The sequence below is a fragment of the Rhinoraja longicauda genome, chromosome 20 (genome assembly GCF_053455715.1).
Source record: "Rhinoraja longicauda isolate Sanriku21f chromosome 20, sRhiLon1.1, whole genome shotgun sequence".
In the NCBI taxonomy this organism is placed as follows: Eukaryota; Metazoa; Chordata; class Chondrichthyes; order Rajiformes; family Arhynchobatidae; genus Rhinoraja; species Rhinoraja longicauda.
In genome coordinates this window covers 14,209,593-14,235,339 of record NC_135972.1, presented here as the reverse complement: position 1 = coordinate 14,235,339, position 25,747 = coordinate 14,209,593, and the positions used below count along the sequence as shown (strand labels likewise).

General features: G+C 45.7%; 1 protein-coding gene across 1 annotated transcript in view; it reads left to right on the top strand.

The window, feature by feature from the left end:
- Positions 1-25,747, top strand: part of LOC144603575 (V-type proton ATPase 116 kDa subunit a 4-like) — a 45,304-nt gene that overhangs the window by 8,707 nt on the left and 10,850 nt on the right. The window contains exons 6-16 of the mRNA XM_078416984.1: positions 2,822-2,919; positions 4,579-4,705; positions 6,310-6,392; positions 10,623-10,716; positions 12,036-12,248; positions 13,986-14,136; positions 17,200-17,339; positions 19,876-20,033; positions 23,015-23,108; positions 23,779-23,897; positions 25,127-25,343. Of these exons, the coding sequence (XP_078273110.1) occupies positions 2,822-2,919; positions 4,579-4,705; positions 6,310-6,392; positions 10,623-10,716; positions 12,036-12,248; positions 13,986-14,136; positions 17,200-17,339; positions 19,876-20,033; positions 23,015-23,108; positions 23,779-23,897; positions 25,127-25,343 (1,494 nt within the window). The remainder of the gene's footprint in view (positions 1-2,821; positions 2,920-4,578; positions 4,706-6,309; positions 6,393-10,622; positions 10,717-12,035; positions 12,249-13,985; positions 14,137-17,199; positions 17,340-19,875; positions 20,034-23,014; positions 23,109-23,778; positions 23,898-25,126; positions 25,344-25,747) is intronic.

Sequence of the window (25,747 nt, the reverse complement as noted above, 5' to 3'; positions counted from 1 at the left end):
GGCTGATAAATATTGAAAGGATAAATAAAATTGTGTTATTTTTAAAAAATGAATGAAGTTTAATTTAGAGATACAACGTGGAAACAGTCCCTTTGGCCTGCCGAGTCCGCGCCAACAAGCGATCACCCGTGCACTATAGACAATAGACAATAGGTGCAGGAGGAGGCCATTCGGCCCTTCGAGCCAGCACCGCCATTCAATGTGATCATGGCTGATCATTCTCAATCAGTACCCCGTTCCTGCCTTCTCCCCATACCCCCTGACTCCGTTATCCTTAAGAGCTCTATCTAGCTCTCTCTTGAATGCATTCAGAGAATTGGCCTCCACTGCCTTCTGAGGCAGAGAATTCCACAGATTCACAACTCTCTGACTGAAAAAGCTTTTCCTCATCTCCGTTCTAAATGGCCTACCCCTTATTCTTAAACTGTGGCCCCTGGTTCTGGACTCCCCCAACATTGGGAACATGTTTCCTGCCTCTAACGTATCCAACCCCTTAATAATCTTATATGTTTCGATAAGATCCCCTCTCATCCTTCTAAATTCCAGTGTATACAAGCCTAGTCGCTCCAGCCTTTCAACATACGACAGTCCCGCCATTCCGGGAATTAACCTAGTAAACCTACGCTGCATCCCCTCAACAGCAAGAATATCCTTCCTCAAATTTGGAGACCAAAACTGCACACAGGTGCAGTCTCACTAGGGCCCTGTACAACTGCAGAAGGACCTCTTTGCTCCTATACTCAACTCCTCTTGTTATGAAGGCCAACACTAGTTATATCCTCCACACTAGGGGCAATTTGCAGAAGCCAATTCACCTACAAACCTGCACTTCTTTGGGATATGGAAGGAAACTGGAGAACCCGGAGAAAACCCACGCAGTCACAGAGTGTCTTTGCCACAAGGGAGGCAGGGGAATCAAACACATGGCTCACCACCATCTGCTCAAGGACAACTTTGGATGGCCAATGATATTTGTATCGTCCAAATGAACTGGAGCAACAGGAAAGGCAAATTGCACCCTGCCCTCCACTCTCTTCCACTAGAATTCCCTCCCTAAACCCTTTCCCATCTTTTAAGAACACCCTTAAAATTCAGAGAGGCAAGTAGCTGCAGATACTGGAACGTTGAGCAAAACACAGTGCTGGAGGAACTCGGTGGGTCAGGTATCATCTTTTGGAGGGAAATGGACAGATCACACTTCAGTCGGGATCTTTCTTCAGACTGATGGAGTATGGTGGAAGGAAGCGAAGTCTGGCAAGTGATAGGTGGATACAAATGAGTGGACAGTGATTGGTAGCCTGGTGGTGACAGTGACAAAGGCTAGAGATGAAAAGGAGGCAAAAGGAAAGAAATGGAGTGATGAAATGTAAATGCGGAGGCAGGGATATGGGTGGATGTGGACAGTGGAGGGGGAAATGGAGGGTGAAGAGCAGGATGGCGGGAGAATTTTATGTGCACACTGTGTTGTGGTGCAGCATGGGAAGGGAAGAGGAAGAGCGGGGACCTCACAAAATTGGAGAATTCAATGTTTATACCATTGGGTTGTAGGCTACTGAACTGGAATGTGAGATATTGTTCTTCCAGTTTGCATATGGTCTCTCTGCAAACTGTGAGCAGGATAAAGGTCTGTGTGGGAATGGGAAGTGAAGTGTCAACGATGACCAGCTGGGAGCTCCAGCAGGCCTTGGCGGACAGAATGCAATTGTTTGGCGAAGCGGCCACCTAGTCTACGCTTGGTTTTGCCCGTTAGATATTCTGGGATTCCCTATTCCGAGTCCCCCATTTCTCTTTTATCTCCCCTCTTTCCCTTCCACCCATGCACATTCCTCCAGCTTTACATTTCACTTCCCCTTTCCATGTCTGATGACCTTCTGTCTCCTTTTCACCTCTACCCTGCCACTTACTCCATCCATCTGCGAATTGCCATCTCCCCCACCTCTACCTCTCTTCCAGCTTTCTCGCTCCCCATGTCCGAAGAAGAATCATGATCTGAAATGCCATCCATCCATATGCTGCCTGACCCGTTGAGTTCCTCCAGTACCATTTTTTTCTCCTTAGAATTTGCCTCGTTAACCAAACTTTGAATAACTCATCGTAATATCTTCCTCATTGGCTTCTTTTTTATAGTTTGCAACATTAAACTCATGTGACATGTGATTTTCCTACATTAAGTATGCAAGCTACTGCAATTTTGTTTTTGCTCGCTTATATCTCAAGATTAAATATCACAAGCAAAATCATCCTTTGCCACCAAAATGTGAAATACCATCTCTTGAAAAGATGTGCGTCGTAAATGTTCATCTTGTGCTCAGCTGTTGAAAAAGTGACAAGGCTAACCTGGTAATTGGAGAACAGTGCTAAACTCCAGACAGACACTATGGACTAAAATGTTTGAGGTTACACTGTGGACCAGTGTAAGGTGGAAATTAATGACTCTGTATGCAGAGGGATACTGCACATATTCCATGTCCATTGCTCAAAGTGCGTGAAGTAGCAGAAACATAAATACTAAGAGCATATAAAAATATCGAGCAAAGACTTCCCATCCACACCGACGTAAAGGGATGTCCTAACATTGTGCATTCTCGGAAATTTCCTGCTACCAGCTGCCTGATTCTGAAGAAGGGTCTCGACCCGAAACGTCACCCATTCCTTCTCTCCAGAGATCCTGCCTGTCCCGCTGAGTTACTCCAGCTTTTTTGTGTCCAGCCTGATTCAAATAGATTGTTAGGACACATCTCCTCTTCGCAGGGACTGTGTCGAGTTGCATTGTGTAATCCTGCAGAGATTGTGAATAAGGATTTTTTTATTCCCCTCGCAGACTGAAGCAAATTTAACAGATGATTTCTTCAGCGAAGACACTATGCACCTGTTGGAGTTGCAGTCTGCAACTGCGGTGATTGCTCCTGGCAGGTTAGGGTAAGTAACCTCACTGATGACTTGGTGGAGCAGGCAGCATCTCTGGGGAGAAGGAATGGGTGAAGAAGGGTCTGAAGAAGGGTCTCCATCCGAAACATCACCAATTCCTTCTCTTCAGAGATGCTGCCTGTCCCGCTTACTCCAGCTTTTTGTGTCTACCTTCGGTTTAAATCAACATTCTGCAGTGCCTTCGTACACATTTCATCTGCTCTACTGTGAAACCTCCTCCAGGTATGTCTATACCGATGAGTGTTCTGCAACATCCTCTCTCGCTGCTCCTCCTCTGTGATTCCTCCCGCTCTCCAATGGAGTCTGGAGAAGGGACTCACCCCAAACGTCACCCATCCCTTCTCTCCAGAGATGCTGCCTGTCCTGCTGAGTTACTCCAGCATTTTGTGTCCATCTTCGGTTTAAACCAGCATCTGCAGTTCCTTCCTACACATGCACTGATGACTTGATCCCTTCTGCCCATTATATTTGTGGCACTGGTGCTGAGAGTAGAGTAGAGTGGTGGACATGGGTAGAGATGGCACAGGAACATGCCCTACAATCTACAACATCCCTGCTGGCTATCAACCTCCCATTTGCACTAATCCCATGTAGATCCTTTCTATCTGAAAGATGACAAGATGTTTAGACCTTTTTCCAAAATTATTTTGCTGTATAGCAGTAAAAAAAATTTAATGAATTAAAATATGTTCATTTAGAAGGATGAGAGGAGATCTTATCGAAACGTATAAGATTATTAAGGGGTCGGACACGTTAGAGGCAGGAAACGTGTTCCCAATGTTGGGGGAGTCCAGAACACGGGGCCACAGTTTAAGAATAAGGGGTAGGCCATTTAGAACTGAGATGAGGAAAAACTTTTTCAGTCAGAGAGTTGTGAATCTGTGGAATTCTCTGCCTCAGAAGGCAGTGGAGGCCAATTCTCTGAATGCATTCAAGAGAGAGCTAGATAGAGCATTTAAGGATAGCGGAGTCAGGGGGTATGGGGAGAAGGCAGGAACGGGGTACTGATTGAGAATGATCAGCCATGATCACATTGAATGGCGGTGCTGGCTCGAAGGGCCGAATGGCCTCCTCCTGCACCTATTGTCTATTGTCTATTGTCCATAAAGCTTTACGAAGGTGATGTAAGTGTATGAATATTGAACTCTTTAATTTTAAGTAACTTAATCTTGCAATTTACACCCTTCCCCACTTGCCCCCTTGCTCCACCCTAGTCATTTTTTTACCAGTTTCACAGTTCTCCACATTGTTTCTCTTGAGATCAAACCCTCCCTCGCCAACAATGGACCGACCAGGCACCTCCCTGCCTGAGGTTATTTGTGGATGGTCCTGTACTTTTCTCGCCTCCGGCTCTTCACCTCTTAACCCCCCCACCCCCCCAACCCCCTACCCCCTACTTTCAGTCCGAAGAAAGGCCTTGGCCCCAAAACGTCACCCACCCTTTCTCTCCAGAGATGTTGCTGAGTTACTCCAACACTTTCCACGGATGTCTGACCTGTTGAGTGTTCCCAGTGCTTTCTGTTTTCGTTTCAGAATGTTGACATCTGTAGTCTTGTTCTTTCACAAGCAAAGTTGAGATGTTGAACGTGTATTAACGCTGCCATGCCCCAGTGTCTTCATGGACAGTTTATTTTACGCTGGGTGTTGCAGGTTTATAGCCGGTGTGATTCGGAGGGAGAGGATGGCTGCCTTTGAACGCCTGCTCTGGAGAGCTTGCAGAGGCAACGTCTACATGAAGCAGTCAGAGATGGAGGTTCCTGTGGAAGATCCAAGCACCGTAAGGAATTCTAACGGATGACAGCTTGTACGATCCTTCCGTGTTAATTCCATGTTGCGGCCAATGAAAACAAAAATGTTTAGTAACGAGGAATATCTGCTGCCGGCCCTGCTTTGTTCTGGCCTTTTCTTACCTCCAGTCCCCTCCCCTCTTCTTTCAGTCGGAAGAAGGTGTCATTGCAGATCAACTGGACTCTGACAACTTGCATTCGTTTTTCCAGACACACTTTATTTGCTTGTGCACAGTGAGAGAAGCACAGTCCCAGTTACTGCACTGATCTGACATTCCTCTCGGAACTGTCAGCTTTCAGACAGATTTTGAGCCTTGAAAATCGTGCGCACTTTATAATCATTTCTTTTCATCGATCACAATACATTCTCGAAAACACTGATACAAATACAATAACACTGATGCAAATAAAACTACATTCCATTCAATCCTTTATTTGCATTCAATTTTAGTAAGGGTGACTACAAAGAACCTTCTGATCCAGGTTATAGCTAGCTGTACGTCGAAGGGCGGCTATCTAGAAACTTGTGCTGCACATCAAAAGATGTCCAGAGGTCCTTGTGCTCCACAGCTCTCCTCACCCTTGTCGCACCAAAGCTCCCGCAAAGGGTCCTGACCTGAAACGACACCCATCCTTTTTCTCCGGAGATGCTGCCTAACCCGCCGAGTTACTCCAGCACTTTGTGTCTAAATGTAAGGAAAATATGATGAGTCCCTTGGGGGAAAAAAGGTTGGGCATTCGGGCATTGATTCTTTACTTTAAAAATCTCTCAGCCCTTCCATCGCTAATAGCCTTCCCCGAGGATCTTTTTGGATCTTTAATGAAAATTTACTGCACCTGGGATCATGGAACTGCCTCTGGCATGCTCTGGTCTTGTACCTTGCAGATACTACAGTCCCTCTGCTGAGATGCAGGCTGTGATTAGAGCTAGATTTCTGTGCAATCTAATTCCTAGGTCGGAATCTTTTGAGTGGAGAGCCTGTGACAGAACTGGACAGAAGTGACAGAAGGAGGAAGCTTTAGTGGAAGAGGTTAAAGCATGCCATTTGAGGAAAGGTTGGATAGGTTGGGGTTACTTTCGTTGGAATGGGGGAGGTGAGGGGGATACTGAATAGCTGTGTATGAATGAGTTTAGTTGAGAGGTACAGCGTGGAAACAGGCCCTTCGGCCCACTGAGTCCACGCCGACCAGTAATCACACATGCACTGGCTCTATGTTATTCCACTTTTGCAACCTAGGGGCACACTAGGGGCAATTTACAGAAGCCAATTAACCCACAAACCTGCACGTGTTTGAAATATGGGAGAAAACCGGAGCACCTGGAGAAAACCCACGTGGTCACAGAGAGAACGTAAAAAAATCTGCTTCATACTTTCCTTCAAGTTAAAGATCCCAATGGTAGTATTTGATTAGGATGTTTTCCCAATCTCCTTGGTCAGCACCTCAAGAAACAGCTAACCTATTAAGGCCTTAATGGCATGCAACAGGACAGGACTTCAAATGAATAAATCAGGCGTTTGGCACTAAGAGACAAGACGAGGCGCTGCGTAATTTTCTGGCTCTACCAATCTACGATGATAATTATGTTTTGCAGCTCGTGGAGGTACAGAAGAATGTGTTCATCATCTTTTTTCAAGGAGAGCAGCTGAGACACAAAGTAAAGAAGATCTGTGATGGGTGAGGTGATCATTTCAGTGCAATGGGTCTGATATCACAGCCTGCATGGCACACCTCCTTAAGTTACCCGACAGAAAGAAATGATGGGCCCTCTGATTCTGAAATTAATTCAAACTCACCAAATCCAAAATGCTGTAGACAGCATTTTATCAGGATGCATCACAGCATGGTTTGGGAACAGGTGCATCCACGGCCACAAGAAACTGCAGAGAATTGTGGACCAGCCCAGTCCATCACACAAACCAACCTCCCTTCCATTGACTCCATTTATACCTAATGTCGCCTCAGCAAGGCCACCGGAATAGTCAAGGACGAGTCGCACCCTGGTCAGTCTCTCTGCTCCCCTCTCCCAAGGGAAAAACGCACACCTTTAAATTCAGGGGCAGTTTCCAGGACACAAATGTCAGTCCAGTAAGTATCTGCTGTGACTTAGTTTACTACTCATGTTTCAAGTCCTTCTCCAGGCTGACATTTCTAATGCAGACAGGAAGGACCGGAGCATTGTTAGATGTACAGCCATTTAATCATGGTGTTTAATCACATTTCCTTTCACCTTCTACTGAGATGTAAATGATCTGTAGTAATATTTGAATAAAGTCATGGGGATGTGACCATTGTATGTTAATATTTCTGGCATTTTGCTACAGACAAATTGCACTGGTGGTGTGCCAATTTCAACAAGCAAATGATTTATCAAGCAGCATATTGGAACAGATCAAGTTCTCCAAAGCTATTCTTTCAATGCTGTCTCGTCCGTCTGCACTCTCCTCCTGTTCCCACTGCCTCCCTCTGACTTTGAGTCTGCCCCCCAATATTTTCATTGTGTTTCTCCCAGTGTTTTAACTTTTTAACTGCAACTCCTTTTCTGTTTTTCTCCTACTCCCAGTATTCATTCCGTTTAAGACGATGTTTATTTTTAGTCTGGTACTTTTTGTGAATCAAACAGCAAAAAGCAAACTCCCGGAGGAACTCAGTGCGTCAGGCAGTGTTGTGGTAGGCAGAACACTAAATTCCCCAATTGCAGGTAACTCCCAAACCCTCCTTATCTTTCCAGTTCCCATCTCCCACACACACTTTCCTTGCCACTATCCCTGCCCCTGTCTCCCAGGCCCTTTCCCCTCCTCCACCTTTCCAGCCATCCATGCTCCGGGTTCCCCATTTTTCTTCAGCTCCCATTCCCTTCTACACACAGTTCCTCCCTGGACATTTCACTCCCTCCCTTCCGTTCCCATCAGTCTCCATTATTTGAATCCTTTTGCCTTCGCAACATATCAAGGACAGTTGCATCGGAAAGTGCCAGAGGATGGGGATAGGTAGGTTGGCAGGAAGGGATGAGGGGACCATGGTGTTAATGCTGCCTCACAGCGCCAGAGGCCCGGGTTCGATCCTGACAATGGGTGCTGTCTGTACGGAGTTTGTATGTTCTCCCTGTGACCACATGGGTTTTCTCCGGGTTTTCTGGTTTCCTCCCACACTCCAAAGCCGTACAGGCCTGTAGGTTAATTGGCTTTGGTAAAATTGTTCCTAGTGTGTAAGATAGTACTAGTGTACAGGGTGTTACTTGGCAGATGGGTCAAAATCAGGGCCCAGAGATTTGGAGGGGCCAGAGACCACCGGGGGTGGCACTGTGGTGTAGCGGTAGAGGTGCTGCCGTACAGCTCCAGAGACCCAGGTTCGATCCTGACTGTGGGTGCTGTCTACACGGAGCTTGTACATTCTCCCTGTGACCACTTGGGGTTTCTCCAGGTGCTCCGGTTTCCTCCCACACTCCAAAGACGTACAGATTTGTAGGTTAAATGGCTTCAGTTTTTTTAAAAATTGTAAATTGTCCCTAGAGTGCAGGATAGCGCTTGTGTACCAGGTGATTGCTGTGCTGGTGATTGGCATGGACACATTGGGCTGAACAGCCTGTTTCCGTGCTATATCTCTAAAGTCTATGTGAGGATGCTGTTCATTGACTTTAGTTCAGCATTCAACACAATAGTCCCCAGCAGACTGGTTGAGAAGCTGCGGGAACTGGGGCTTAGCACCCTTCTGTGTGCCTGGGTCCTGGACTTTCTCACTGCCAGGCCCCAAGTGGTCAGGATGGGGGAACACACATCTAGCTCCCTCACCCTGAACATAGGATCCCCCCAGGGCTGCGTCCTTAGCCCCCTACTGTACTCCCTGTACACACATGACTGTGGGGCCAGGTTCAGCTCAAACTCCATCATCAAGTTTGCTGATGACACTGTGGTGGTGGGCCGGATCTCCAACAACGATGAGAAGGCCTACCGGGAGGAGGTGGCTGATCTGGCACTCTGGTGTCAGGACAATAGCCTCCTCTTGAATGTCACTAAAACAAAGGAGCTGATTGTGGACTTCAGAAGGGCTAAACATCCAAGGACGTACACGCCACTGGAGATAAATGGGTCTACTGTGGATAGGGTGAGCAGTTTTAAATACTTGGGAGTCCGCATCACAGTGGATCTGACGTGGGCAACGCACATCGCCGCACTGGTGGGTAAGGCTAAGCAGCGCCTTTATCACCTTAGACAACTGAGGAAATTCAGAGTGTCTCTGAGGATCCTTCATTGCTTCTACTCTGGGGCTGTAGAGAGCATCCTGTCCGGCAACATTACAGTCTAGTTTGGGAACAGCTCTGCCCAGGACAGGATGGCCCTGCAGAGAGTAGTGCGTTCGGCAGAACGCACCATGGGAACTACACTCATCCCCCTGCAGGACCTATACATCAGGAGGTGCAGATCCAGAGCAAGCAAGATCATGAGGGACCCCTGCCACCCCAGTAACGGACTGTTCCAGATGCTACGATCAGGCAAACGCCTCCGCCGTCACGCTGTAAAAACGGAGAGGATGAGACGGAGTTTCTTCCCACAGGCCATCAGGACTGTCAACTTTTATAACCCCAGAGACTAAATTTTTGTCTACACTGAAGTCTCACCTGTTCAGCACTGCCTTCAACCACTGAAGGTCACCTCACCTTCTGTCTCCTTTTTCTGTACGTTTACTTATTTATCTATTTATTCAATTCTCTATGTTCCAGAAATCCCTGTAAAGCGTCTTTGAGTGTTTGAAAAGCGCTATATAAATGTAATGCATTATTATTATTATTATTCTAGTAACTTATTAACTTTATTTATATGCTGTAACTGTAATTCTTTTTTGTGCACAATCCGCAGGCATTGCCACTTTCATTTTACTGCACATCGTGTATGTGTATGTGACAAATAAATTTGACTTGACTGACTTGACTTGTCTAAAATCTGAAAAAATATCTAATAAAAACCTCCCCTAATGCTATATAACCCACTGAGTTCTTCCAGCTTTTCGATTTTTGTTCTGATCCAATTTCAGATTTTCTACTCACACTTCAGGTTTTTGCTGTGGTAAAGAAAGTTTTCCATTTATTACAGCACCTGCTGTAAACTTGGACTACACAATGCTTCAGTGTCAATTGATTATTTTCCAAGTTTCAACAGTTGTAATGAGCTGACTGGAGCTAGGGGGCGCTTGGAGCACATTTGTTCCTTGGTGAATAACAGGAGAGAGTGCAATAGGGAAATAACACAGAGATCCACTCTGCGTGTTGGTTCCTCAGTAGGTTTCAGTACGATCTCATGTTGAACTGGATTGACTGGCCATTTGTTCCAAAACACTAAACCACAGCAGATATTGAAGAGAGATCATAAGGTCATAAGTATCACAAAATGCTGGAGTAACTCAGCGGGTCAGGCAGCATCTTGGAGAGAAGGAAATGGGTGATGTTTCGGGTCGAGACCCTTCTTCAGACTGATGTCAGGGGGGGTGGGACAAAGAAAGGATATAGGTGGAGACAGGAAGACAGTGGGAGAACTGGGAAGGGGGTGGGGAAGAGAGGGACAGAGGAACTATCTAAAGTTAGAGAAGTGATAAGGTCATAAGTGATAGGAGTAGAGTTAGCCCACCAATTAAATATTTAAGAGGCCCAAGAAGTGTTCCGACCCGAAAAGTCACCTATTCCTTTTCTCCAGAGATGCTGCCTGACCCGCTGAGTTGCTCCAGCACTTTGTGTCTATCTATGGTATAAATCAGCATCTGCAGTTCCTTCCGACACACCCTGACATTGTGCCCTGGATTTAGTAAGTAAAGTGTGGTGTGAGCACCCTTGTTTATTGTCCCTAGAGCTACGTCTGGCGACAGTAAGAAGTTCACTGTTTTAATGATGGTAAATTCTTCTCTGGTTTCCCTCAGGTTCCATGCCACCATGTACCCATGCCCCGAGTCGGCCATCGAGCGCCGAGAGATGGCTGCTGGCGTGAAAACACGCATCGAGGACTTGAATACAGTAAGTGACACTTGGACAGGTGCATGGATGGGAAAGCTTTAGAGGGATATGGGCCATAGGGAGGCAAATGGGACTAGCTTAGGTGGGCATCTTGGACAGCATGGACGAGTTGGACTGAAGGGCGTGCTACCATGAAGTATGACTCTGACTCTATAACTCCTAGTGAGCTGTTAGAAGCCAAGTCATTGTTTCCCATTCACGAACTTGGAGTGTCAGTCTATGGAGGTTGGTATCGGCATGTGATCGACATAGCCTGTGCAATGTAGCTGACCAACTTTAAAAATGCATTAGTGTTGGCCTTGGGGATGACCATGGCTCTGGGTCATTAGGTTCAAAATGGCTGAGTTTTGACGGTACCAGGGTGAATTGGGATACTGTCACGGCCATTCCTTTTCCCCTTTCCTTTTGGCCAGCCATCTGGCCCAGCTATCAGCGCTGGCTTTTATTGTCTGAATGCTCCAAAGCCTTCTTCACCTCCACCCAACTGCAACAGCCCTACAGGAGCTGAACAAAGGTCTCTGCTGGCCATTTCCTTTCATCACCACCCATTCCAGTCAATGTGATGGTGCTCACTGATGGCATATTCCAGCATTCTATGGTGGGGTGGGGGGTGAGGGGAGAATCGAGAGGGGTCAGAGCTGTTTTGCTCAGTGCATTGAGTGCATGAAGTGCCTGAGTCCCATCTGTCTTACTGGCAGGCCCACAGCAGAAATGTTCACTTACCTGCCTTGCAACAACATAGTGTGCTTAATATTTCTATTTCACTATTTTACTTTTTCTAGGTTTCCATTTTTCCTTCTTTCTCTACGATAATTTCTGCTGCTCACTCTGAATCGAATGTAATTGACCAAGTAATCTTTCCTGGGCCAAATATTGTTGTGTGGGATTTTCTTAGCAATTCAATGGTACAGTGGGCGGCACAGTGGTGCAGCAGTAGAGTTGCTGCCTGACAGCGCCAGAGACCCAGGTTCGATCCTGACCTCGAGTATTGTCGCTACGGAGTTTGTAGATTCTCCCCGTGACAGCGTGGGTTTTCTCCGGGTGCTCTGGGTTTCCCTCCAAACTCCAAAGGCATACAGGTTTGTAGGTTGGTAAAATTGTAAATTGTCCTTAGCGAGTGTATTATCGTGTTGGTGTGTGAAGTGATCGCCGGTCGGCGTGGACTCGGTGGGCCAAAGGGCCTGTTTCCGTGCTGTGTCTCCAAACCAAACTAAAAAACGAGACTTGAAACAAGAATTTGTTTTGTTAATTTGAACTAAAAGCGGGGATTGATTTTTGTTTCCATTTGCGTTTCTGAATTGCCTTTGTCAATTCTTCAGGTACTTAACCAGACCGAAAGCCATCGTCGGCGTGTCCTCCAGGAAGCGGCCAAGAACCTGCGGAACTGGCAGGTGAAGGTGAAGAAAATGAAGGCCATTTACCACACCCTGAACCTGTGCAACATCGACGTGACTCAGCAGTGCCTGATCGCAGAGACCTGGTGCCCCGTGGCTGATATGGACCGGATCAAGAAGGCACTCAACCAGGGGAAGGTGAGCAGAGAGTCAAAGACGGGGCACGTCTGTGATCCGTGTCTCAGCAAACCTTCGAAACCAGATTTCTCTTTTTCAGAGTGACAATTCACTCAAAGCAGCTCAGTTTAGTTCAGAGATACAACCGCGGAAACAGGCCCTTCGGCCCACCGAGTCTACCCCAACCAGTGATCCCCGCACATTAACACTATCCTACACACACTAAGGACAATTTACATTTTATACCAAAGCTAATTAACCCGCAAACCTGTCTTTGGATTTCGGAGAAAACCCACACGGTCACGGGGAGAATGTACAAACTCTGTGCAGACAGCACCCGTTCAAACCCAGGTTGTAAGGCAGCAACTCTACTGCTGCGCCACCGTGCCGCCCCTAATGAAGACAAGTTCAAAATTAAGGAATTAGGAAGCTGGGCATTAGATTTATCATGAGCAATAGTTTAGCGATGATGGAAATATTCAGTTGGGTTATTGATGTAGGCTGTAAATATGAACTTAAGGAGGCAACTTGTTTAATTTCAGGAAGGGTTCAGTGATATGATGGGAAAGTGTGAAAGTGGTCTATGTTCCTGAGTAGCTATCAGTAAACATGCAGTTCCGTGTCTATCTCTCTCCTAGTTTTCCCGATTCACATCCCCCCAGTCATGAGGCTGATTGTGGGGATGGGGGGGGAGGTGGGGGAGGGAGTGGGGCGCGTGGGGGGGCAGAGGGAGCTGGAAGAGAGAAAAGGCAGGACAAAACCTGGTAAGTAATGGGTTAATACAGGTGAAATGGGGCATTTGATAGGCAGCTGGTTGGACAAAGGTCAAAGATGAAAAGACAGAAGGTGTGAGACAAAAGGATTGAAGAGTTACGAATTGTGAAGCTAGAGGAAGGAATGTTTAAAAGACTATTTATTAGAGAAGGGATTTGGTGTTAGGGGAGACGGGGGGGATGCAGTGAGGGGGGTGTAGAGAGGGGGAGGAGGGGGGATTGTAGTCAGGGCAGGGGAGGGGGTTGTAGTGAGGGGGGAGGGGGGATATGAGGGTGGAGGGGTGCAGTGAGGGTGGGGAGGGGGGTGTAGTGAGGGTGGGGGAGGGGGGTGTAGTGAGGATGGGTGTGGGGAGTGTAGTGGGGGAGGGGGGTGTAGTGAGGATGGGTGTGGGGGGGTGTAGTGTGGGTGGGGGTGGGGGTGGGGGGGGTGTAGTGGGGGTGGGGAAGGGTGGTGCAGTGAGGATGGAGGAGGGGGGTGTAGTGAGGGTGGGGGTGTAGTGAGGATGGGGGTGGGGGGGTGTAATGAGGGTGGGGTGGGGGTGGGGGGGTGTAGTGAGGATGGGGAGGGGTGGTGTCGTGAGGATGGGGGAGGGGTGGTGTCATGAAGATGGGGGGTGGTGGTGTAGTGAGGGTGGGAGAGGGGTTGTGTCGTGAGGGTGGGGGACGGGTGGTGTCATGGGGTGGTGTAGTGAGGGTGGGGTGGGGGGTGTAGTGAGGGGGGGTTGGTCAGGACATGACGAACCCATGCAGAAGTAAATAACCCATGGCGGGGGCAGGAGGAACTTCACAGAGAGAGCACACAAACAGTGCCAATTGACAACAATGTGCCTTTCAAATAAGCTTAGAAAGCCTATGAAGAAGTAAAGGTGTGTGTGTGTGTGTGTGTGTGTGAGATTTTTGCTGCTTTCTATTTTGGCACCATTAATGTGTAAAATTATATCTCGAGCTGACACTAAGTGAGTTTCCACCCCTTGCCCCACCCCAGGAGCGCAGCGGTTCCAGCGTTGATCCGATCATGACAGTCGTGCAGACCCACATGGCGCCGCCCACCTTCAACAGAACCAACAAGTTCACGGCTGGGTTCCAGAACATTGTGGACGCCTATGGTGTTGGGACCTATCGAGAGATGAATCCTGGTGATGCCCGGTCGATTTTCAATAGCTTGAATTGTTCAGCCACAATGTGCGGGGAGGATGGTTTACACCAAAGATCGACACGAAATGCTGGAGTAACTCAGCGGGTCAGGAGATAAAGGAATAGGTGATGTTTTGTGGCAAAACCCTTCTTCCTGAAACATTACCCATTCCTCTTCTTCAGAGATGTTGCCCAAACTGCTGAGTTACTCCAGCATTTTGCGTCTCTCTTTATGAATTGAGCAGCGTTCTGTAATAATGACTAATCAGTGCCTCCAATGTGCAAGACTGCTCTGCTGAGGGGTTGGATGCCTTAGTGTTTCGGCTTAGCCGGTTTAACATCTTCACTAACATCACGATCACAATAATACTTTATTAGCCAAGTGTGTTTTGCAACATACGAGGAACTTCATTTGCCATACAATCTTATAATTACAATTGCAATAAGCAAGTTAATGAAAGACTTTCTCTTTCCACAAAGATGATCAAAGGTTGAATTAAGCCTAAGAGAGAGAGAGAGACTAGGTGCGCGTATGTGTGTGCTTTGCTTTGCCGTGGTTTGGCCGTTCCGGTGAGGGACGTTTGTACAAATATAATAGTCTGGAGATGGTGCAATGTGAGGTGGCAGCTCAACCGACTCGAGCAGTTTAGTTTAGTTTAGAGATACAGCACGGAAACAGCCCCTTTGGCCCACCAAGTCCGCACTGACCAGTAATCCCCGCACATACAATACAATACAATACAATACAATACAATACAATACAATACAATACAATACAATATATCCTTATTGTCATTGTACAGGGGTACAACGAGATTGGGAATGCGCCTCCCATATGATGCAATAATTTAATTAGCTAGTCAGTGTTAATTTAAACAACCCAATGAAACAAATTGTAACAGTTTTAAGACAGAATAAAGTGCAAGTAGATCTGTGCCGGATCACTGTGCGATGTGACCATCCGGCTCAGCAGGACTGGTTCATAGCAGTTATGGCCCTGGGGATGAAGCTGTTCCTGAGTCTGGAGGTGCGGGCGTAGAAGGCCTTGTATAGTCTGCCCGATGGAACGAGTTCGAACAGACTGTTGCAGGGGTGTGAAGAGTCTTTGTGGATGCTGGTGGCTTTTCTGAGGCATCGTGTGTTGTAGATGCCCTCCAAGGCTGGTAGCTGTGTTCCAATGGTCCTCTGAGCTCTATGGACTACCCGCTGAAGAGCTTTCCTCTGCCTCCGTGCAGCTGAGATACCACACAGGGATGCCATGTGTTAGGATGCTCTCTATGGTGCAGCGGTAGAAGGTCGTCAGCAGCTGTTGGGGACATTAACACCACCCTACACACACTAGGGACAATTTACATTTATACCAAGCCAAGTAACCTACAAACCCGTGCGTCTTTGCAGTGCGGGAGGAAATCGAATGTCTCTGAGAAAACTCACGCAGTCACGGGGAGAATGTACAAACTCCACACATACTGCACCCATAGTCAGAATCAAACCCGAGTCTCTGGCGCTGTAAGTGCTGTAAAGCAGCAACTCTACCGCTGCGCCACCATGACGCATCATTGGTTTATGATGGTGCCTCTGGTCACTAGATTACCTCCCTAGTGTGCTACCGCCATTCCTTGATGAAATCCTAATATATTCTTCAAGCATCGTGGGCGGCACGGTGGCGCAGCGGCAGAGTTGCTGCCTTACAGCACCAGAGACCCGGGTTTGATCCTGACTACGGGTGCCGTCTGTACGAAGTTTGTACATTCTCACCGTGACCGTTTTCTCTGGGTCCTCTGGTTTCCAAAGACATACAGGTTCGTAGGCTAATTGGCTTGATAGAATTGCAAATTGTCCCAAGTGGGTGTGGGCTAGCGTTAGTGTACGGGGATCGCTGGCCGGCACAGACTCGGTGGGCCAAAGGGCCTGTTTCCGCACCGTATCTCTAAACTAAACTAAACGACTATCTTCCATGTCTGAAAATAGAACTAGAAACTGGTTCAAAATGGAATATGTAGATGGTCGAACAAGAAACATATTCCAAAGTTATGGAAAGTGCAAGACTAATTGGGGTTATTTTTCAACAGAATTCCTTTTGGGCTGCTTGGTTCCAACTCAAAGTTTGCCCTGGGCTCCAATGCAAAGATTTCTAGCTTCTCCGGGCAGCTAACTGGTCATAGCAAAACTAATGTTTTAAGCCAAATAAAAACCATGAGAGGAATAAGTCGGCTAAATGCACAGAGTCTCGTGCCCAGAGTAGGGACATCGAGAACTAGAGGGCATAGGTTTAAGGTGAGGGAGGAAAGATTTAATGGGAAACTGAGGGGTGACTTGTTTTTAATACAAAAGATGGTGGCTTTAGTTTAGTTTAGAGATACAGCGCGGAAACAGGCCCTTCAGTCCACCGAGTTCGTGCCGACCAGCAATCATCCCACACATTAACACTATCCTACACACACTAGGGTCAATTTACACATACACCAAGCCAATTAACCTACATACCTGTACGTCTTTGGAGTGTGGGAGGAAACTGAAGATCTCGGAAAAAAACCACGGGTTCACGCGGAGAACATACAAACTCCATACAGACAGCACCCATAGTCGGTATCGAACCCGGGACTCAAACACTGTAAGTGCTATAGGGCAGCAACTCTACCGCTCCGCCACCATGCCATGGGTGTAAGGAACGAGCTGCCGGAGGAGGTAGTTGAGGCACTTGCTATTGCAACGTTTAAGAAGCATTTAGACAGGTACATGGATAGGAGAGTTTTGGAGGCATACGGGCCAATTGCAGGCAGGTGGGACTAGTATAGATGGACTCTGCGCCTCAATGCAGGGGATGTTGACAATTCAAATGCAACCTGTGACTGCAGACATCAGTGGCTGCAATTTTGCATTGAAAGACCATTCACTCGCAGGTTGTGGCTCAAGGGGGAAAATGTCACGCTGCAGAAGCCTTGAGTGTGCAAGTAGTTTTTATTGTGTTGTACTTTATTATTCTAATTGTACAAACCTTGTAAGCCAACCCCACAGTATGGAACACTGTGAAATATGATTTGTTTGTGGATTTATCTTTACAGCTCCCTATACAATCATCACGTTTCCATTCCTGTTTGCCGTCATGTTTGGAGATTGTGGGCATGGAGCAGTCCTCCTGGGATTTGCACTCATTATGATCATTAATGAGAAAAGCTTTGCTGCCCAGAGAGGGGGCAATGAGGTGGGTGAAAGTTTTGACGTGTATTTTTGTCAGCAGGACTTCTTCATCAGGCCGAGGTTCATTCCCCGAGTCTTTCCTATACATGAGTTGTGGACTTGAGCATTGCTATCCCAGGGGTTTAAAATGGCAGGACATGTTCTTAACGGAATAGATGACGTACCTTGAGATGCCTTGAAATCATTGTCCCCAGTAAAATCCAGAGGGTACTCTCTTGCAGAATGGTGCAGTACAAGAGGCCTTCTTGACCACGTCATCACCAAAGCAATTAATCCCACTAACCGTTTTAGACACATTGCTGGAGTAACTCAGCGGATCAAGCAGCATCTCTGGAGAAAAGGAATAGGTGGCGTTTCGGGTCGAGACCCTTCTTCAGACTGAAGAAGAGTCTCGACCTGAAACGCCACCTATTCCTTTTCTCCAGAGGCGCTGCCTGTCCCGCTGAGTTACTCTGGCATTTTGCGTCTATCTTCGGTACAAATCAGCATCTGCAGTTTCTTCCCACTCACCTTTTTTCTCTTTGAAATGTTTCATTTGTTCTTACTCTACCTAGTTTTATCACCCTTTCAGACTACTTTCTCATATTGCAATCTACTTTTTTTAATTAAATAAGCATCCTGTTTCATTTCAGGAATCATAAACTCCGCCCAGATATTTCTATCTCCTCTGGCAATGGAGTCTCTTGTTCCAATCATTGTCACTTTAACTATTCCATTAAATCTCTCCGCGATTTTTAATTTCATGAATTATAGGAGCAGAATTAGGCCATTTGGCCCAAGTCCGCCATTCAATCATGGGTGGTCTATCTCTCCCTCTCAACCCCATTCTCCTGCCTTCTCCCCACAACCCTTGACACCCATACTAATCAAGAATCTGTCATATTTCCTCCTTAACAATATCCTTCGACTTGGCCTCCACAACCTTCTGTGTCAATGAATGCCACAGATTCACCACCCTCTGACTACAGAAGTTCCGCCTCATCCCCTTTCTAATGGTATGTCTTTTTATTCTGAGGCAGTGGCCTCTGGTCCTCGACTCTCCCACCAGTGGAAACACCCTCTCTGCATCCAGGCCTTTCGTGATTTTGAAGACCTAAATTGAATATCATCATAACATTGTCTGCCAAAGCATTCACCCCACGTGGTACAAGTGGTTCAGTAGGTAGTGATGAGAGGGTGCAGCATCGAAACCCTCGGGCACAGTACAAGAAATAAAAGCAAACTTGCTCCACCATTCATTAAAACAATGGACGATATTGTAACTCGGCAATACTTTACTGCTCTAACCATTTTCCTTGACAACCTTAATATCTAAAAAAAAATACATTCGTCCCCACTGACTAAGCTTCCATTACCCTCTTGGGCAGAGGATTCTAAAGAGCCAGCACTCTCAGAATTTCCAGGCCTTTCACTATTAGGTGCGATTCAATGAGGTCCCTCCTCATCCTTCCAAACTCCAACAAGTACAGGCCCAGTGCCGTCAAATGCTCGTCGTATGTTAACCATTCTCTGTCATGATGCAATGTATGTACACAGTGTCAACCCTATTACACAGCATGGGCTTAGGCCCATTGTTTGGGTGGTGCTGATGGAGGGACTTGGCCAACACTCTTTGCAAAGGGGAGCCCTAATTCTGTTACCTAGTTTGGTAAAGGATGGTGAATAGACCAACATCCTTTTGTGCTCATTATCTCATCTGTCAGACTCCGTCTAGATGGGTTTCTATTGGCTCCAGTAACCCCACCTTTTGTGAGAGCATTTTCTAGATCTCTATTACACATGGTGTGGAATAAGTGCCTCTAAATTTCATTTTAGCCTGGTGTGGCTTCAATGTTAGGGCACTGGCTCCTTGTTCTGGATTCTCATTTCAGAATAGATCACCCATTCCTTCTCTCCTGAGATGCTGCCTGACCTGCTGAGTTACTCCAGCATTTTGTGAAATAAATAGCCATGATTGAATGGTGGTGTAGACTTGAGCTGAATGGCCGAATTCTGATCCTAGAACACTATGAATGTGTGAATAAATACTTCCTCTGGATCTGTTCTCTCAATGCACTAAATGCTATGACCACAGCAACCCTGAGGAGAACACAAGCCTATTTTCAGGAAGGGTCTGAAGAAGGGTCTCGACCCGAAACGTCACCAATTCCTTCTCTCCAGAGATGCTGCCTGACCCGCTGAGTTACTCCAGCATTTTGTGTCTACCTCCGATTTAAAGCAGCATCTGCAGTTTTCTTTCTGCACAGATAGCCTATTTTCAATGGTACTTTATTGTCATATGTACCTGGGTAGGGTGAAATTCATTTTTGCATACAGTTAAGCACAAGTATCACGACACATTACAATTTGAGCAATCTTCCACCATAAATTACAGCTAAAACTCCAGTGTCATCCTAGTAAGTGGTGAGATATGTTCCACTCCTTGGAACCTCTGAATGTTAGTGGTCACGACAGTCATGGGGTAATGGAAGATGTAGTTGGTTGGTACTTAAGTGTAGATGAAGCCTAATGCACTCTCCACGATTTGGCCCTGCACTCAGATCTGGAATACTTTCTTCAGTGGACGCTATCTCATCCTGCTGATGAGTGTATTCTCTATTTACACTGGATTCATCTACAATGACTGCTTCTCAAAATCCTTTAACATATTTGGATCCTCGTGGCATGTCCGAGGGATGTATCATAGTGGACAGTGGAGGTAAGTCGTGCAGCAAATTTCAAACAATAAGAGATGGGTCGGTAAGCCCGAACACTCAACTTTGTCTGATTGTCCCAAATGAGTCCATTTTAATTCTGTCCTTTTGGATGCTCCCTTAATTTCATTGTCAAATGTCAACAAAAAATTGGGCAGCGTGGGCACTGAATTACCTGGGACGACCTAGTGCGGCACGGTGGCGCTGCGGTAGAGTTGCTGCCTTACAGCACCAGAGACCCGGATTCAATCCTAACTACGGGTGCTGTCTGTACGGAGTTGTATGTTCTCCCCATGACCATGTGGGTTTTTAGCGGGTGATCCGGTTTCCCCCCGCACTCAGGTATGTGGATCAATTGGCATTGGTAAGAAGATTGTAAATAGTCCCTAGTTTGTGTAGGATAGTGCTTGTGTGTGTGGATCATTGGTTGGTGCAAACTTGGTGGGCCGAATAGCCTGTTTCCGCACTGTATCTCTAAACTAAAGTAAACTAAACTAAACATGATAATCACAAATGTAAGGCTTCTCAATTCTTCTGTTTGGTCAACTAGTATTGCATTCTGCAATAAATCTTTTTTTGAATATGCTTTGTTAAAGATTCTATTCTGAAAGCATTCTAAGATGTTTAAGTCGCTAAAAGCAGCTGCTATTATTCATAAATTCTCCACGTGATGTCCTTCGTTTCTTTCCAATTATTCTCATGTACACATGTGCCTTTTCCTGTGCTTACTACTACCAATGGTTGGATGGCACCAGATGCAATGGCTGTGGCTTTAATCATTTGCCTTCATCTCCATAGTCTCTTTCAGAATGAAATAACTCTATCAAATGTCACTGCACTGTTACTGCACTGAGTAGCTCCTTCAGTGACAGACTCCTTCACCCCAAGTGCGTGAAGGAGAGATGTAGGAGGTCCTTCCTTCCCGCTGCTGTGAGACTGCACAACCAGCACTGCTCCCAGCAGACGAGTCAACAGTAAACAGCTAAGGAATACAATTTACCCTTGTCTGTACTTCTATTTATAATGAATGATCTCTTACTATCCACTTTGCCGCTGTAACACTGTAAATTTCCCCGGTGTGGGATGAATAAAGGAATATATTATATTAAATGATTGAGAATATAGAGTGACTACTTCACTACTTTAATTCATAGATTAATACATATATGGATATGTTTGTTGTATTAATTACCCCGATTACCCCGATTTTGGGGAGGGTGGTGGGGATGGGAGGTGAGGGATGAGGGAGGGGTTGGGAAAGTGTGGTGTTTTGGAAAGAGGGGGATTTTTCCAGCTAGTTCATGAGCCGGCAGTCGATTGATGAAAACGGTGTTGCAGTTTCTCCAATGTCTCTGTGGAACTTCTATTGACTCCATTTATACCTCACGCTGCCTCAGCAAGGCCAGCAGCATAATCAAGGACGAGTCGCACCCTGGCCACTCCCTCTTCTCCCCTCTCCCATCGGGCAAAAGGTACAGAAGTGTGAAAACACACACCACCAGATTCGGGGACAGTTTCTTCCCAGCTGTTATCGGGCAATTGAATAATCCTACCACAACCAGAGAGCAGTGCTGACATACTATCTACCTCTTTGGTGACCCTCAGACTATCCTTGATGGAACTTTGCTGGCTTTACCTTGAACTAGTGTTATTTCCTTATCATGTCTCTATACACTGTAAATGGATTGATTGTAATCATATATTGTCTTTCTGCTGACTGGTTAGCACGCAACAAAATCTTCTCACTGTACCTCGGTACACGTGACAATAAACTAAATTAAACTAAACTAAACTTCCAATAAAGATGAATGGAAGAAATCACATAGAGATCCAATCTCTCTCTCTTCTGATCTGGGACAAATGATGAAATTGATTTTGAAAGGGCTTGGTTCTGTACAATGTGCTGCTTACATAATTATAGCTGATCAAATCTTCCCCTGTTGACGACTAAATATTTGAGGTCTCCCCTATAATATACGGAGTATCCCTCCAAAACAGAGATTAAAGGGGCAGAACATTCAGCAGAACTGACTCCAGTCCAAAGACATGATAGGAATGTGAACTGAAGCAAGACATGAGGCTTCATCCAGGGACTATCTGCAACTCTGAGATGAGCACCAGGCCTCTGTCTCAGCTCCATACTCCCACCTGGTTGCCTGAATACCTAAAAATCCTTCATTCCCAATCGTGAAAAATATATAAGGATTTGACACCCTTGGAGATTGGGTCCCTGGAGATTTACAAAAAAACCTAGAACACTCAGAGAAGCAATTTCTCCTTGACTCAATCTTTTAGTTTAGTTTAGTTTATTGTCACACGTACTGAGGTAAAATTAAAAGCCTTTAGTTGCATGTTATCCAGTCAGTGGAAAGACTATTCATGATTACAAGCGGGACGTCCACAGTGTACAGATACAGAATTAAGGGAATAATATTTAGTGCAGGTTAAAGTCTGACTAAAGATAGTCTGAGGGTCTCAAATGAGGTAGATGGTCATTCAGGAACACTCTCTAATTGTTGATAGTACTGTATATATCAACCCCCTTATTCGGTTACAGCGGACAATCGGTGTTAACTGATGCCATTCCCCCCCGCCTCCACCCCCCCCATCTCTGACTCCTCTAATGGCCCTAAACCCAGCTGAACATCATTGTTCCTAATTCTGCCCACTTTTACCCCACTCAAGTCCCTTCAACTCCCAACCCTAAATTTATGAATTCCTTCCTTCCACCTCTCCATTTTCCACCTTTTTCTAATTCGTTGACCCTCCTTAAAATCCGTCTCTGCGACCCTAAGATTCATCATTGGCTTCCTGGACTGCAATAATCTCAACTGCAACCTGATGCTTTAGATGTCAATTCAATGGCTGACTGGAACTTTTCCAAGCAGTTGATAGCCCATTGCTCTGTTTGACACTGGTTGTTTTTGCCAATAACTCATTGAAAATCCAATAACTCTCTGTACTTCTGCTTGTCTTTGTCTTGCAGTCAAGAGGTCGTTGAGAACAATGTACTGCTACAGTTGGATCCTGCTGTGTCAGGTGTATTCACAGGAAATCCATATCCATTTGGCATTGATCCGGTGAGGAATGTTACAACATCCACTCCGATCTTTCCATGCTAGTCTCAAAAAATGTTTCATGTACCATTTGGAGGTTTCTATTTCCGACAAGTTTAGGCAGCACAGTGGCCCTGCAATAGAGTTGCTGCCATGCCGTGCCAGAGACCAGGGTTTGATCTTGACTATGGGTGCTGTCTGTACGGAGTTTGTACATTCTCCCTGTGACAGCTTGTGTTTTCTCCGGGTGCTCCGGTTTCCTCTCACACTCCAAAAATATACAGGTTAATTGGCTTCGGTAAAATTGTAAATTGTTCCTAGTGTGTAGAATAGTGTTAGTGTACAGGTGATCGCTGGTCGGCACGGACTCAGTGGGCCGAAGGGCCTGTTTCCACGCTATATCTCTAAAATGACAAAATTGGCATAAGAACCAATGCCTATTGTACGCCAATGCTTTATATTCTTTCAGTATGAACCAAAATACTTAAAATCCCAAATTCGGATGAGTCACGAGATATGAATTCCTTAAGAGCAAGAATCATTGCTTTTGTCAAGAAATTCGTACCTGTTAAAATGTTGAAGGATAGAACTTGGTATCGCCACCCTTTAATTTGCAGCCAATTTATGTCACACAATTGTGAATATGTTTGGCCTTAATGTGGCAATTAATGAATGCTCTTTTGTTACTTCGAAGATTTGGAACATTGCCTCAAACAAACTAAATTTTCTCAACTCCTACAAGATGAAGATGTCGGTTATTCTTGGTGTTACACATATGGTGTTTGGTGTGGCCATCAGCCTCTTCAATCACGTGTAAGTACATGAGGCTGATTCCGAGCTTATCTGTCCACAGACACTGGTCTTTCCTCACTTCAAGAAGGTCCAAAATACTTTGCAGTCAATAAAGTGCTTCTCCAGATAGATAACAACTAGTTAGCAGATAACAGCTAAGACTAGGTCTACACAATATGCCTTGAAATTGTTGGAGAATGATCACTGGTTAGAACAGTGGGAGAACTAGGATGATGCCAGGACTCGACGGTCTGAGCAATAGGGAGAGGTTGAGCAGGCTGGGACTCTATTCCTTGGAGCACAGGAGGATGAGGGGTGATCTTATGGAGGTGTATAAAATCATGAGGAATATATCAGGTAGATGCACAGAGTCTCTTGCCCAGATTAGGGGAATTGAGAACCAGAGGACATGGGATAAGGTGAAGGGGAAATAGGAATCTGAGGGGTAACTTTTTCACACAAAGGATGGTGGGTGTATAGAACAAGCTGCCAGAGGAGGTAGTTGAGACTGGGGCTATTGCAACATCTAAGAAACAATTAGAAAGGTACATGGATAGGACAAGTTTAGAGGGATATGGGGCAAACGTAAGCAGGTGGGACGCGTGTAGATGGGACACGTTGGGCCGAAGGGCCTGTTTCCACACTGTATGACTCTGACTCTATAACTGTTCTGTCTTCCATACAGTGCCAGTCGCCTGAGGAATGTGACTGCTCTCCCTGTTTAATGCTAAGTGCAGGAGTGTAACTATTCTCACCACTATGTTAGATTTTTTTTGTAAACTAGATTTTGGAGCTTGATTTAACTGCCGGCATTCAGGAATGTCCAAGTCTGCCATTGCACCAAAATAGAAATGTTGTTAGGGACCAATATTTCCAGCAAACTTTACGGTTAGGAAATGAGTTACAGCATTTCTTCTTCCGTTCAGGAGAAAAGATATTTTCATTTCCAAGATGATGACCAAAACGATATGGATGGGACAGGTCTGTGGAGTCATGGGAGCATTGTGGGGCTATGTAAGAGTGTATTTTCTTGGAGTGTATTTTCTCTGTGGATACCCATGTTACACACTTGAATACATTTCAAGAGCAGCTCATTAGCTGTAAAGTACATTTGTCATCCTCAGGGCATGAATGAAACTATAGAAATGCTGGTTCGTTTTTGCACTTCAATTATCAACGAGAGTAGATGTTTGTTCTTGCCCAATTCGTCTTTGACTCGTGCCCTTCCATTTTGTTTCCCTGTTTGACAGCTATTTTAAGAACAAAGTCAACATCTTCCTTCAGTTCATACCGGAAATGATCTTCATCTTGAGCTTATTCGGTTACTTGGTCTTCATGGTTATTTTTAAATGGTGTTTTTACCATGTTGGGATCTCCCAGTCTGCTCCCAGTATTTTAATCCACTTCATCAACATGTTTCTGTTTTCTTACAACGACGCTATCAATCCACCCTTATACAGATATCAGGTATGTTACAGGTAAAATGTCAACATTAAAATCGTTTTCAAGCAACAGGAAAAAAAGAAATTGGTTGTAATCCAAAACTGCCCTGAATAGATTGCAACAATCTACTTTCCTATCGTTGCTTTCCTTCTTGTGGTGTGATTGTTGTTGGCAAGACTAACATTCATTGTCCAACGGCCTTTAATAAAATTGTTTGTGGGGCTATTCCGTAAAGTAGTTAGGAGTCAACTGCATCGCTCTGTGCTTGGACTTGCGTACAGGTAAAGGTGATGGAATTCTTTCCCCAAAAGACATCAGTGAACTGGATGGGTTTCACAACAATCAAGTAGTTCATTGTCGCCATTGCTAATTGTAGCTTAGTATGTCAGTTGTATTTATCAACTGCATTAAAATACAGCCATCATAAT